Here is a 15,803-nt window from a genome sequence, read left to right as displayed (position 1 = left end):
CCTCCAAAAGCTCACTTGTTTACAGTATGAGAGCAGACACAAGAAGGCAGAACGTCACCTTGTCCCACCACAGCTGGGAATGTGTACAACTCAAAATAAACTCACTCCTTTGCACATGACCACCGTAAATATTCATTTTGGGTTACACATAAATTTTAGAGAGTAGGTGAATTTGCAAATACAAAATCCACAAATAAGGATCCACTGTATCTTTACGGTATTTCCAGAGTTGGAAAGGATATTTTTGTTTTTAGACAAGATGCAAAAAGCACAAATTATAAAGGAAAAGACTGATAAATTGAGATAAAATAAATTGAAATTTAAAACTTAGTTGAAAACATATGTCAGAAAGGAAGTGAAAAATCAAGTCACAGACTGGGATAAGATATCTGCTTCCCGGGAGATCAGCTCGGTGCTTTGTGACCGCCTGGAGGGGTGGGATAGGGAGGGTGGGAGGGAGGGAGACGCAAGAGGGAAGAGAGATGGGAACATGTATATGTATAACTGATTCACTTTGTTATAAAGCAGAAACTAACACACCATTGTAAAGCAATTATACCCCAATGAATATGTTAAAAAAAAAAAAGATATCTGCTTCCCAAATCAAGAACAGAGAATTCGTACCAAGAAGGGTTTTAAAGTTCCTAGACACCAGTAAGAAAAAGACAAATAGCTATTAGAAAAATGAGCAAAGGATAAGAATAAGCATTTTCTTAGAAAACAGACTGACCGACAAACTAATGAAAAGATGCTCAATCTCATTTGCAATTAAGAATTATAAATTTAAAATGATATTTCACAACTCTATACATATAAATTTTTAAAATATATACATATACGTACATATACATACTTTGTAAAACTGAAGTGTGGTTAAGCACAACTCGTGTCAGGCATAAGTTTACAACATTAAATGATAATCTTTAGTAAAATCAAAGGACATTTTTAGGTAAAATTTCCAACAAAGGCATATCATTAATTCCAGGGATTAGAAACCCAAGGGAGAAAATGAGAGTTGCAGGAGGAAGCCCGAGAATAAATAACCAAATGACATTCAGGAAGCAACAACAAAAGACTCATCTGGTTCTGCCAGAGATTGGACGTTTCTTAAAACAACTATTCCGGGATGAGCAGTGGATTTTCACGTGAGATAATGCAGCAGCAGCTCTGCACACGTCAGCTTATACACATTCAGAGCACACGTTTTTTTAAGATTCTGTTTTTCCAGAACCACTCTCAGTACCAAATTCTGTATCAATCAGGGTTCAACCAGAGGCCAAGCCAGTAGGAGATATATATACGTGTGCGTGTGTGTGTGTGCGTGTGTGTGTGTATAAACAGTTGAAGTGGCTTGTGCAAATGTGGGAGCTGGCTAAGCAGGCTCCGTAAGGCTGTTGACACCATACCTGATTCCGGAGCTCGAAGTCCACAGGGCAGGCAGTCAGGGAAGATCCAGAGCAGGCTCAAACCCACAGGCACAAGCTGGCACCCCCCAAGAACGGACTAAAGCCTGAGGCCTTGGCGACCTGAAGAAGCCAGGGCCCCTCATCATGGCGGTAAACACGCACACTGGGCCCGAGGAACCTCGTCATGGCGCTAAACACACACACCTGGCTGGAGAATCGCATCATGGCGCTAAACACACACACCTGGCCCGGGCGGCCAACACGGAGCTAAACACACACAGTGGTCCCGGGAATCGGAGCAGCTAACAGGGGAGCCAGGGGACTGTAGAGCAATTGCAGGCCTAGCTGCTGCTTCACACCCACAAGGTGAATCGGCAGCTCAGCAAGAGCGCATGGGAGCTACACAATGGTTGCCGCTTCTCTTTGCCTTCCAACTCTCTCAGGAATCTCCACTGTGGCCCACCTTAACCACAAACATACAAGAAGGGGAATTCTGAGAAATGTAGTTCAGCCTAGCCAAACCGACACATTCTTTAATGGTTATGTGTCTCTTTGGCCCCTCCTATTGTTCTTGAGTTAGCATTAGTAAATTATACTTTTCCCCAGGAAAATTATGCACAATGACCAGAAAATGTAGTATCTTTGTTAACTGATTGCTTAGTATTTGAGATATGTTTTGTGGTCTAATACATGATCAGTTTCTATAAATGTTCCATAAGTGCTTGGAAATAATGTGTATTCTCTAAAACTGATTGCAGAGTATACATATACATACATGATCAGGTGGATTAACTGGGTTGTCCAATTTTCTATACACAAGTTTTTTATTTACGTGCTCAATTACTGACAGAGGTATATTAAAAATCTCCCTCTATCAATTTCTCCTATTAGTTATATCAATTTTTGCATTATCAATTTTAAAGCTCTAATTTTTTAGATGCATATCAGTTTATAAACTATTACATCTTCCTGGTGAATCATTCCTTTTAGCATTCAGTAATGACCTTTTTATACCTAATGATATTATTCTTTGCCTTAAAGTCTATCCTGTCCAAAGTTAATATTGCTATGATTTTAATTATGCTTTTTTCCTAACCTTGGGGTTTCTTTTTTAATTTTATTTATTTTTGGCTGTGTTGGGTCTTCATTGCTGCAGACAGGCTTTCTCTAGTTGTGGTGAGCAGGGGCTACTCTCTGTTGCAGTGCACGGGCTTCTCATTGTGGTGGCTCCTCTTGTGGAGCATGGGCTGTAGGCGCGCAGGCTTCAGTAGTTGCAGCACACAGGCTTCAGTAGTTGTGGCGCACAGGCTCAGTAGTTGTGGCTAGCGGGCTCTAGAGCACAGGCTCAGTAGTTGTGGCACACGGGCTTATGTGCTTCGTGGCACGTGGGATCTTCTTGGACCAGGGATCGAACCTGTGTCCCCTGCACTGGCAGGCGGATTCTTATCCACTGAGCCACCAGGGAAGTCCCCCCTGCCCCTGGGGTTTCTTTTACTTACTTGCCAGCTCAGCTATGCATTTTTAAAAGATATTTGTTATATGTGATCCATTATTTCTGGTGTGTGTAGCAGGATATCTAACTTGGCATATTCATAGATCTTGAAGTTCTCAAACTTCAAGAAGAAAATGAAACATATACTCACCTTCAAACAGAAATCTCTTATTATGTTTGATAGGCCATCAGAATGGCAGAATAAATTACACAACGTATGCATCGCCAAGGCCCCATCTTGCCAGTGAAGGTGTCAAACCATATTAATTATAGGGCTCAGTCTGAATGTACTCACTTTCTATCTCCAACAGACAAGAAAAAAATATGCTTTTTCAAACAATACACTCCCACGGCTTCCCCCGAAGATTCTGATATGGCCCCCATCCCTGAAGGTGGTTCCCTCACAGCTGAAAATCACTGGTTTATGATATCTCCAAAGAAGATTACAGTTTAAAGATGGAAATATTTTTAATAGTTTGGTATTCCTCCTCCCATCCCTCAACCACTCACAGACGTTGTACTTTCCTCTGGTATTCTATGGGTTCTTTTCAATATGTTTACAAACTGCTCAGGTCTCCTGGTTAGGTGGCAACCAAGAGACCAACACTAGGCTCAAATCCAGTTACTACCTGGCAGTGTGTGAGTCCCGCCACTGGAGCCAAATCCTATCAGCTGACATTTAACCTAGTCTTACCAATAGCAGTTTACTAGGGACTTCCAATACCCACATTATACATCTGCTCATGGTGTGAATTGGGGTCTACTTTTCTCTACTACTCACTATGAATTTCAAGGGTCGTGGCAAAGATTGTGTCAGTGATTTGGGCCAACTGTTTACAAGGAGAGAAAGCCTTAATTCTTGTTAAGCGACCTTGGTGTCTGATTTACTCAACTTGTCAAATTTATGCACTACATAGAAAGCCTTTAAAAACTCATTAAAATCAATGCTTCCATCTTTGTTTAAGTCCATCCTTTCGGTGAGCTCATCTAACTGGGAATCATCAACACAGACACGGTAGTGACTTTTGAAAAGTTTCCATATGCTACGAAATTCTTCCATGGAGATCAGGCCTAAAAGAATATAGGAGAAGGTCATGAGTGTTCATTTTAAGACCCACCTTAGAGAGGGGTGGGGAAAGCCATACTGACTGAATAGTCCCAATTAGCAGCTCACTAACATGCCTGACCATCGAGACACTGAAGGAAATGGAAAAGTAAGATTGTAAATATAAGAAACAATATGTCACTTTCAACTACCAAGTGATCCTGAGATTATTCTAAAGTTGGAATGAGTGAACAGTGAAGGAATGGGGCGGGGGAGATTGTAGATGTGGTACTATATGTAGCATAGAAATTACAAGATCTAAAGCCTAAGGGAGAGGGACATGGAAGGAGGGCAGAGAGGAGAGCTACATCAAAGCAGAGGGAGAATTAACCCTGGGATTCAAAAAGAGGATTGCGAACAGTGGCTCTGCCATTTTCTATAGGCAGTAATTTACTTTTGTGTTTTGATTATTGATTTTTTGGTATTCAATGGTCTCTGCAGTTGGGGATCATCTGATGATTTTTTTTAAGTTTGAAAATAAATAATTGCGTATCAAAGCTAAGCAGAAAATGAGTTCTTAGTCCCCAAAACAGAATCAGAACTCTAGGAATGATTTTTATTGCCAGGAATAAGTACAATTTTTAAATGGACAGTGAATTATCTTTTCATCTGTGCTGGTGATTTATAAAAGGAGCTATTCTTGTCTGACTAATGGATATATAAGCCTATACTATATGGACTCGAATAGAGAGTCTGTGGCCAAACTAAAAAACACAATAATATTAAACATGAGTTTATCCCTACCCCCCACCCCTGAGTTAAATCAAGTTTGGATGAAGAATGCAATAGATGAAAACAGAATTCTGGTTTAAAAAAACAGACTAGCCTTTGCTTTCTATTGCTACTGAACCAATCAAAGTGAACCTACCTGAGTGATTAGAGTCAATGACATTAAAGATGATTTGCAGGTCAGATCGGTATCTGTACACTGTTTCAATCAGAGTAGACTGAACCTAAAATAAAGACTAAGTGTTAAGACATATAGAATTTATAACAGGTCAATTTTAGTAAAAGTAACAAACACACAACATGGTCACCAATTCGAAGTATGTGATTTAGATAGAAATTTGAGAAGGCAGGCCTTCCTTGGAGGCCCAACCCTCTTAAATCAGATAAAAGACCATGCTCTTGCGTTCTTTAGCGCCTGCAGTCTCTGTTCCTTAGGGGACGGGCCAAAGCGAATCTGTGTGCCAGGCTCTGCACTGACAGCTTCTATGGATTATTTAATTCAGTCCTCAATGTAGTGGAATAACTGAGGACATGGAAAGGAGACGTGACCCATGAGCCGCCCCCCAGCAAACCGGGGGCATGCGAATAAGCCAGAACTGCAAACAGTCCTGGATGCTTTGAGCCCCCCGCCCCCTGGCAAACCGGGGGCCTGTGAAGAAGCATTGAGCGCTTTGGGCACTGATCCATGAGATGTCCTCAGTATAATCAGAATGGTGGGAACACAAGGAAATGTCCTTGTGCTGCTTTTGCGCTCAAGGACGAAGCACGGCATGTCTTCAAGAAAGCCCATTGTTGCTTGTATAATCAATAAAAGCATATGTTTCTGCTTTGGCATTTCTGGAACGTTAAGAAAACAAGTCTTAAAATGAAAACACAGATAATGCTTAAAAGCTACCACAGCAGGAGAGACGGCGCTGTATTGCCTGAGCGAGCGGCAGCCCTCTACTGCTGTGCCTCGGCATCTCGTGTGATGAGCTTGCTTTCGGCCCTGTCATAAGATAACTGCAACACCTCAACAATAGCCCCAAGGAACAGAACTATTATTATGCCCATTTTACAGGCTGGAAGACAGAGAGGTAAAGTAAGTTTCCCAAGGTTCACATAGCTGGTAAGTGGGATTTGAATCTTGGCCTGAAGCCAAGGCCTGGGAGCTTAGCCACCATGGTAAAATGTCTCTCAAGTGAAGCCAAAAGCCTCCTTTCTGTGGATATTTTAGTTTCCCACGTGCAGTTTTACTTCCCTTTTCCTGCTCAACTTCTCAACTCTCCTGCAAACAATCACCCCAGTTCTAGTTCCCATCAGCTCACTTTCAGCCCAATATTATAACTAATTGCTGATGAGTTGTTAACTAATAAGTACTGGGGGGTCTGACAACTCTCCCTGGGATATTCCCATTTTAATAAGAAATTCTAAATTTTAAAATTCTTTAAGGTATAAGATGTCATATCAGTAAGTCTATACTTACTGACAGTTAATAGGAGTATGTTGAGTATTTTAAAGAGTATTATATGAAAGAATAGATGTCATATATGCCCTTCTGGTGGACAGCACTTAAGAGAAGAATCACATATGTGACACAGATTTGCTTGCAGAAGCCTTTTCTTCTTCTTTCTCTTTGCCTATCCTTAGAACACACAAACTTCCTGAACAGATCACAATGTATCTGGAAGATCCCCCTTAGGTCTTTCCTAAGAGTGCCATGCCCACCCATTAGACGATTCCACTCCCAACTTTTCAAAGAACTAAGGAACTCTTAAAAGTCGTCCAAAGGCTGTTTGACGCCAGCCAGGTTTTAGCCGGGGGCTGTGTTTCACTTACCTCTTTCACAGGTTTCTGAATGTGGATATCCTGGAAGCTGGACATGTAGTCAACATTTCCATCTTTGTCTGTGGTTACCAGATGTGAACTCAGGGATCTCCATGGCAAGTTTAGCCCCAAAATGTTCTCCATGGAAAAAGCCCACTGGCCCACAGAAAGTTTTCCTAACGACAACAGCAACAAAGCCCATAAAATTGGTTGATAATTTGATAAAAGATGCAACCTCATCAATGGAGCAAGCAGACAGCCTTGGTTTTGAGGCCTGGGTGCCTCTGCTCCCCTTTATGATCTGTCCTACCAGACCCCCCGACTCTGAGGGAGGAATAACCTTTGGGGTTCTGCAAGTCTTTCCTTTACTGTTATGGGTAAGCAATCAGAATTTGGGTATACTATATTTTTTCCCTTTTTTTTTTTTTTTTTTGTGGTACGCGGGCCTCTCACTGCTGTGGCCTCTCCCATTGCAGAGCACAGGCTCCGGACGCACAGGCTCAGCGGCCACGGCTCATGGGCCCAGCCGCTCCGCGGCATGTGGGATCTTCCGGGACTGGCTCACGAACCCGTGTCCCCTGCATTGGCAGGCACTCTCAACCACTGCGCCACCAGGGAAGCCCCGCTTTTCTTATTAACAAAGTAAGGTATGTTTATAATAGAAGATTTGAAAACACAAAAGGACATAAAGGATAAAAGATTAATTTTATTTTTAACATTTGGGCATATTGTTCATGTCTCATTTTCCCAGGTAATATCCTTTCATCCCCTAAAATTATACGTGGTTTTTTGAAATATAAATACCTTTATTTTTTCTGATTATTAAAGATATGTTCTTCCATGTATATAAACATGTATATATAAATGTATATATATTTTATCTTTCTTAAAGCCAAATATACTTTATACCATGTTTTACATACATGTATTACATATGGCAACACACACACATAACAAACATATATATTCTAGCCTGAATTTTTACTTACAATAAATCATGGACATGCATCTACGTTAATAAACATAGATCTACATCATTCTTTTAACGGCTGTGAAACTATTCCATTATTTTCTTAGGATCATTCCTAGAAGTGGAATTGCTGGATCAAAGGGTATGTACATTTTTAAGCCTTTTGATATATATCGCCAAACTGCTCTCAAGAAAGAGTAGCCAGGGGGCTTCCCTGGTGGCACACTGGTTAAGAATCCGCCTGCCAATGCAGGGGACACGGGTTCGAGCCCTGGTCCGGGAAGATCCCACATGCGGTGGAGCAACTAAGCCCGTGCGCCACAACTACTGAGCCTGCACTCGAGTCCGCGTGCCACAACTACTGAGCCCGCGTGCCACAACTACTGAAGCCCGCACACCTAGACCCCGTGCTCCGCAACAAGAGAAGTCACCGCAATGAGAAGCCCATGCACCACAATGAAGAGTAGCCCCCACTTGAGGCAACTAAAGAAAGCCCACGTGCAGCAACGAAGACCTAATGCAGCCATAAATAAACAAACAAACAAATAAATAAATTTATTAAAAAGCAAAAAAGAGAAAGAAAGAGTAGCCAGGGACTTCCCTGGTGGTGCAGTGATTAAGAATCCGCCTGCCAATGCAGGGGACCTGGGTTCGATCCCTAGTCCAGGAGGATCCCACATGCCGCGGAGCAACTAAGCCCATGTGCCACGACTACTGAGCCTGTGCTCCAGAGCCCACGAGCCACAACTACTGAAGCCCGCGCACCTAGTCCGCACGCTCCACAACAAGAGAAGCAACCACAATGGGAAGCCCACGCACTGCAAGGAAGAGTAGCCCCTGCTTGCCACAACTAGAGAAAGCCCGCATGCAGCAATGAAGACCCAACACAGCCAAAAATAAATTAATTTTTAAAAAAAAGAGTAGCCATTTTACATTCCCACCAAGACGATTCCCCAAACACTTACCTGCTAAGGACATAATTCTTTTTTTTTTTTAATTGAAGTTTAACGCATACAGAAAAGTTCACAAAACAAATACAGAACTCAGTGAATTATCACAAAGGAGTTTCTTATGCAACCACCACCAAGGACAAGAAATACAATATTGCCAATATCCAAAAGCCCCCTCTGTGGACCCTCATAATTACTATCACCTCCCACTTTCCCAAGGAGAGTCACTATATTGATTTCTAACACTATAATTTACTTTTTGCCTTTTTTGATCTATATATAAACAGAATCATAAAGTAAATATTTTGGGAGGAATCTTACTTCCTTTGCTCAACACTAAGTTTATGAGATTCAGCCATGTTCCATTTAGTTGTAGTGTCTTCATTTTCATTGATGTATAGTATTCCACATATTCAAAATTTATATACCCATTCTATTGTTGGTGGACATTGGATTATCTACAGTTTGGTGCTATTATAAACAGTGCTGCTAAGAACATTCTGTACATGCTCCTTTGGTGCATTAAACCTATAGCTCAATTTGGGGAGAATTTATATCTTGACAACTTTGGCCCTTGAACATAGTAATACCCACCCATGTATTTCAGCTCTTTTTTATTTCGTTTAATAATATTTTAGAAATCTCACACATCAATCATTTGGTTTCCTTCTCGGTACTTGATTATCTATTGTGAATGGTATCTTTTAAGATTTTCATTATCCCTAAGTTAATGGCTGCCTATACCAGTTATCAGTTTACTTCCACCCACTTAAAAATCTACCTTTCTTTGCCGTGTTTTGTGATATTGGAGCTGAACCCTGTAAATATTTCTCCTTTGGCACCTGGCATAATGCTAGGCTTTGTCAGCAGAGGGTGCAGGAAGAATGCTCTAAGACATAGCAGAAGAAACGGCTCTGGTGTACTTTGCTTCTTGCTTCTACAGCATAGCATGGCTGCTAGGTGTGTGGGAAATGCAGTGGCACCCATTCGCTAGTGAATTTCATGGACACCACAGTGGGTGGTTCCCTTGCCAGCAGTGTGTGGGAGACACAGTGGTGCATAGCCCAAAGAGAGTTTTGATGGCACCACAGTAGGTGGCTCCATTCTCTTCCTAGCCCACTAGCTACAGACCAACTCTGACCTGAGACACCTCAGTGAACTTTCACCCCATCCAGCGGGCCAGAGTGACACCCTCTCCAATGAGGTCTGAATCTTAGCCTTTGTTGGAAGTAGGGGACTCTTCCAAGCTTGTTCCTTCCTTGGATACTCTCTCTCAGCCTTAGAGACAGTAGTTGTTCCCTACACTTTCTGTTCTTGTATTCTTTAGAGTTCTCTTTTATTCCTACTAGTAATTAATCACCTTTTACTAGTTTATAATTCTTTATATTTTTTCCTTGTTCAAATTACTGATGTGGTTTCTTTCTCCTGAATAGATTCTGACTGATACACCAGTATATGGAAGTGCAATCAATTTCTGTTTATTGACCTTGAGGTTCTACAACTTGCTAAATTCACTTATTAATTCTAACAGTTTTTCTGTGGATTTATTTGGCATGTTGTCTATGCACAGTGACATTTTATTTCTTCTTTCTAAGCCTTATCATTTTATTTAACTTGCCTTATTGTACTGGCTAGCATCCCTAGTACAAAGTTGAACAGAGTCTTGAGAGGGGGCCTCTTATTAGTTTCCTATTGCTGCTCTAACAAATTACCATAGAGTTAGTGGCTTAAAATAACACATATTTATTCTCTTACAGTTCTGGAGGTTAGAAGTACAAAATCAGTTTCACTGGGCCAAAGTCAAGTGTCAGCAGGGCTGGTTCCTTCTGGAGGCTCTGAAGGGAGAATCTCTTTCCTTGCCTTTTTCAGCTTCTAATGGCTGCCTATATTCCTTGGCTTGGGGCACCTTCCTCCATTTTCAAAGGGCATTATTTCAATATCTGCTTCCATCATCACATCACATTCTCCTCTGATTCTGACTCTTCCTATGTCCCTCTTATAAAGACCATTGTGATTACACCAGACCCACCTAGATAATGCAGGATAATCTCCTCAGGTCAAGATCTTTAACTTAATCACATCTGCAAAGTCCCTTTTGCCAAATAAGGTAACAGTCACAGATTCTGGGGATTAGAATGTGGATATATTATGGGAAGGGACATTATTCAGCCTGCTACAGCATCCTTCCCTCATTCCCAAACTTAGAAGGAAAGGTTTCAACATGTCTCCATTAAGTACGCTATTTTCTATAGGCTTTGGTAGATATCCTTGATGAGATTAAGGAAGTTTACTTCCATTTTTAGTTTTCTAAATGTTTTTTAAACCCATGAAACCAGGGCGAAATACATGAAACAATTTTTTTCTTGAGAGAATTATATTACCTCTTTAAGTTTTGTTAAGTGGTGAATTACACTGATTGATTTTCAAATGCTAAAACAACCTAGAATTCCTAGTGTTCCTAGAATAAACTAAACTCTGTTCTGATACACTAACCTTTTGCTATTATTTCATTATTTCTTCCAGGATTTTTTTCATCTAAATGTATGAGTGATATTAGCTTTTAATTTTCCTTTTCCATAATGTTCTTGTTAGGTTTTGGTATCAAGGTTATGCTGACCTCCTAAAGTCATCTTGAAAGTGTTCCCTTGAGAATTCCCTGGTGGTCCAGTGGTCAGGACTCCGTGCTTTCACTGCCAAGGGCACGGGTTTGATCCCTGGTCTGGGAACCCTCAAGCCATGTGGCACAGCCAAAAAAAAAAAGAAAGTGTTCCCTCTATTTCTATTCTCTGGAAGAGTTTCTGTAACACTGGTTTCATTTCTTTCTTAAAATATTAAACATGCATACTGTAATGGCTAATGAAGCTATATGAGCTCAGAGCTTTCTATGTGGAAAGTTTCAAAATTTCAGATCCAATTTCTTTAATAGTTATAAGATTGTTCAGATTTTCTATTTCTTTTTGTGTCAGTTTTTATAAGTGTATGTGTACATATATATTTTAAGAATGTGTCCATTTAATCTAAAGTTTCCATTTATTAGCATAAGAATTTCCATAATATCTCTTATGATCTTTTTAATGTCTGTAAAGTCTGTAGTAATGTCCCCCCTTTCAATCCTGGCATCAGTTATTTGGTCTCTCTTTCTTTCTCTCCTTATGAGGGTTATATCAACATTTTCTTCAAAGAACCATTTTTTGTTACTTTGTTAATCACAGTTTCATCTTTTAAAATATATACATTGAAGGATATCAATGCCTCCCTAATTTGCATCCCATAAGTTCTGATATGTTGTATTTTCATTACTCAATTTCAGCATTCTAACTTCCACTGTGATTTCTTCTTTGATCCAAGGGTTATTTAGAAGTGTATTTCTCATTTCCAAGCCCAAAGGGATTTTCTAGCTACCTTATGTAATTGAGTTGTAGCTCAATTCACTATGTCAGAGAATTTATTCAATATGTTTCCAATACAAAATTTGTTGAGATTTACTTTATGTTCCATTTAATGGTCAATTTTTGTAAATGTTCCATTTGTGCTTGACAGCAATGTATATTCTGCAATGTTGGATGCAGAGTTCTATATATTAAATATGTCTTTTAGGGAACATTAGCTAATCTTTTTGTTTGTTTATACTTTCGGTTCCTGTGAGAGAGGAGTGCTAAAATCTCCCACTATGATGGTAGGTTTTTCTACTTCTACTTGTTCAGTGCATTTTTGTTTTACATATTTTTGAAGGAGGCTATATTAGTAGGTGCATACACATTTAGAATGGATTTAGTTGGAAAACTGAATATTTTATCATAAAGTGTTCCTTTAATTTTCTAGTAATGTATATCTCCTTGAAGTCTACTTTGTCTGATATTAATACAGCTGTTCCCACTTTGTTTTTGTTAGTGTTTTCATGTTGTATCTTTTCGTAAATTTTATTTTCAATGTTTTGTACGGATTTCCCCTGACGTAAAATGCAGTTACATCCCAATAAACCTATCATAAGTTTAAGATATTGTGAGTAAAAAATGCATTTAATATTTACATCTAACCTACTGAACAGCATAGCTTAGCCTAGCCTACCTTAAATGTGCTCAGAACACTTACATTAGCCTATAGTTGGGCAAAATCATCTAACACAAAACGTATTTTATAGTAAAGTGTTGAATATCTCATGTAATTTATTGAATATTGTACTGAAAGTGAAAAACAGAATGGCTGTATGGGTATGGAATGGTTGTAAGTGTATTGGTTGTTTACCCTTGTGATCTTGTGGCTGACTGGGAGCTGTGGCTGAATGCTACTACCCAGCATCATGAGAGAGCATTGTACCACATATTGCTAGCCTGGGAAAAGATCAAAATTCAAAATTCGAAGTATGGTTTCTACTCAATGCATATGGCTTTCACACCATTTTAAAGTTGAAAAATTGTAAGTTGAACCACCATAAATTGGGGACCACCTGTATATATGACTCTACTGTCTACTGGCTTCTGCTGCAACTGCTGAGAAGTCTGATGTCACTCTAATTGTTGTCTCTGTAGCACCGTGTGTTTCCTCTGCTTGCTTTTAAGATTTTCTCTTCACTGTTGGTGCTCTGCAGTTTCACCACAAGTGTGTGTAGGTGTGAATTTAATTTTATTTACCCTATTTGAGAATCACTGTTCCTCTTTACCTGTGAATTTGAGTCTTTCAACAGTATTGGAAAAGTCTCAGCCATCATCATGTCAAATATATTCTCTCTTACATTCTCTCCTCCTGTGGCCCCTCCTGCTGCGGAGCACAGGCTCTGGACGTACAGGCCCACTGGCCATGGCCCACGGGCCCAGCCGCTCCGCGGCACGTGGGATCCTCGCGGACCGGGGCACAAACCCGTGTCCCCTGCACTGGTGGGCAGACTCTCAACCACTGTGCCACCAGGGAAGCCCTCTAATTCTTTTTTAAGCAATGTCTAATCTTCTGTTAAACCCACTCACTATGTTTTCTTAATGAGTTTTTATATCTATATAAAATAAAAATGGTTCTTCTTTAAATCATTTTCAAATGCGTATTTGTGATTCCATCTTTCATTTCTTTAAACATTTTCTTTGTCAGTAATTTTTTATTTTGTATTTGATAATTCCAATATATGATGTCCTTGGGAAACTAATCTGTTGCTTAGTGTTTCTGCTGACTCTCTCTCGTGGTAGCTTGTCCCCTTGTTTGTTTGGTGATCTTCGGTTGTGACCTCACATTAGTTGATCTTAATCTCTGGATATACTAGTGGCCCAAATTAGGGACACTTCCCATGAAGACGGATTTGCATTTGCTTGCCAGGAGTTGGGGGCACTACAGACCTAGGACTACTTTAGTCACTTTGAGGATCTAGGCTTAATGTTGTCAGTCTCAAATTCAGCTTATCCATCTTTCTACTATCCTATGGTTTAGTCTCAGGATTGACTGCTACACCAATATTAGTATTTGCCCCCAGGACAATCTAGCCTTTTGTGCTTGCTTGCTGCTCCATGTTCCAACATGTGGTTTTAAAAATCCTTTAATGGAGAGAGGAAATGCAGCCTAGAGATTTATCTTAATTACTGTGAGGCTGGTAAATGCGTTAAACTAATGTATCCTCTAGAATCTAGCTGTTTCTAAACAGGAGGACCTTCCAGAGTGTCTAGTCAAACATACTACCAGAAGAGGAGTCTAATTCTGGGTTGCTGTTGTTTTTTTAAGTTGAAAGAAGCTTACTGAAAAGGAGGAATATGCTTTTGTCCAAGCATATAATGGATTATATTTCATTTTTATCTCTATCATTCCTTGCTGGTAAAAGTAGAAAACTGAAATCTTAAGGAAACAAAGAAAATGAAAACTAATTTGTATGTAACCTGGTATGTTAAGAAATCGTAAGCATTACATAATTTTTTTTACCTGATTTACTGCTGTCTTGAAGTTGGAAAACACGAATGAGGTCAGTTTTTTGTGAAATCATTCTCTCTTTTAACATCCTGATGGCTCTACTTTCAACAGCATTCATCCTATGTTAAGAAAATAATTATTGGGTGAAAGTTACATAAGTCATCCTGTTCTGTTTCATTTTAATATGATTTGTTGCCACTCACCAGTTTCTACATTAAATGAACTGTCTAACTTAACAAATAGCATATTACTAGGTGGTGAATGTGTTTATATGTATGTGTGTGTGAAATTTTAAAAGGATTATCACTGATGTTTTCTTTTTGATTTCAAAGATTCACATGAGGGCTTCCCTGGTGGCACAGTGGTTGAGAGTCCGCCTGCCGATGCAGGGGACATGGGTTCGTGCCCCGGTCCGGGAAGATCCCACATGCCGCGGAGCGCTTGTGCCCGTGAGCCATGGCCGTTGAACCTGCGTGTCCGGAGCCTGTGCTCCGCAATGGGAGAGGCCACAACAGTGAGAGGCCCGCGTACCGCAAAAAAAAAAAAACCAAAAATAAAACAAAGATTCACATGAACAATTAGTGTACGAGAATATCCAAGACAAGAAGGAAAACAAAGAGGGACTTGCTATAGCAGATGTTGAAATTTACCTTAAAGTTACTTAAACAAAACAGCAGGTATTGACACAAGAGAAGACAGATACATACATGAATAGAATAGAATTTTCATAAATATAGTGAACTATAATATATATGGGAACAATATATATGACAAAGGAGGTATTAAAATTCAGTAGAAAAGGACGATTTTTAAAAATAGTGCTAGCACAATTAATGTCTGGATGTTAAACTTCTACCTCAGACCATTTACAAAAATAAATTCAAAATAAAGGAGGAACAAAGTAGTCATGAGTCACCCCCAAAAAGCAAAATGGCAGATGTAAATCCAACCATATCAATAATAACATCGTATTTGAATGGATTAAATAAATAAAAAAGCAGAGATTGTGAGACTGAATTAAAAAAATAAGATCCAACTATATGTTGTCTACAGGAGACACACTTTAGTTTCAAAGATACAAAGAGTTTGAAAGGAAAAAGTATACCATGCAAACAGCAATCAGAAGAGAGTTAGAGTGGCCATACTAATAGGAGACAAAATAGACTTTAAGACAAAAGCTATTACTAGAGAAAAAGAGGGATATTTTATAATGATAAAAGAACCAATCAGTCAAGAAGATGAAATAATTATAAAACATATATGAAACTAACAACAGAGCCCAAAGCTACATGAAACAAAAACTGACAGAACTGAGGGGGCAAATAGACAATTCAACAGTAACAGTTGGGGACTTCAGTACTCTACTTTCAATAACAGATAGAACAACTGGGCAGAAAATCAAAAAGGATATAAAAGACTTGAACAGCACTATAAACCAATTGGATCTAACAGATTTGTATAA

At 39.5% G+C, this 15,803-nt stretch overlaps 1 protein-coding gene across 1 annotated transcript in view; it reads right to left on the bottom strand.

The window, feature by feature from the left end:
• Window positions 1-3,760: 3,760 nt before the first annotated feature.
• Window positions 3,761-15,803, bottom strand: part of PPEF1 (protein phosphatase with EF-hand domain 1) — a 148,700-nt gene continuing 136,657 nt past the window's right edge. Inside the window, exons 15-18 of the mRNA XM_065900121.1 lie at window positions 14,354-14,460; window positions 6,551-6,714; window positions 4,872-4,956; window positions 3,761-3,969 (exon numbers count right to left, since the gene is read on the bottom strand). Coding sequence (XP_065756193.1) covers window positions 3,761-3,969; window positions 4,872-4,956; window positions 6,551-6,714; window positions 14,354-14,460 — 565 coding nt within the window. The remainder of the gene's footprint in view (window positions 3,970-4,871; window positions 4,957-6,550; window positions 6,715-14,353; window positions 14,461-15,803) is intronic.

Source organism: Phocoena phocoena, chromosome X, assembly GCF_963924675.1.
Source record: "Phocoena phocoena chromosome X, mPhoPho1.1, whole genome shotgun sequence".
Lineage (NCBI taxonomy): Eukaryota > Metazoa > Chordata > Mammalia > Artiodactyla > Phocoenidae > Phocoena > Phocoena phocoena.
The sequence above is the reverse complement of the archived record's forward strand: the minus strand, read 5'-3'. Positions and strand labels throughout refer to the sequence as shown.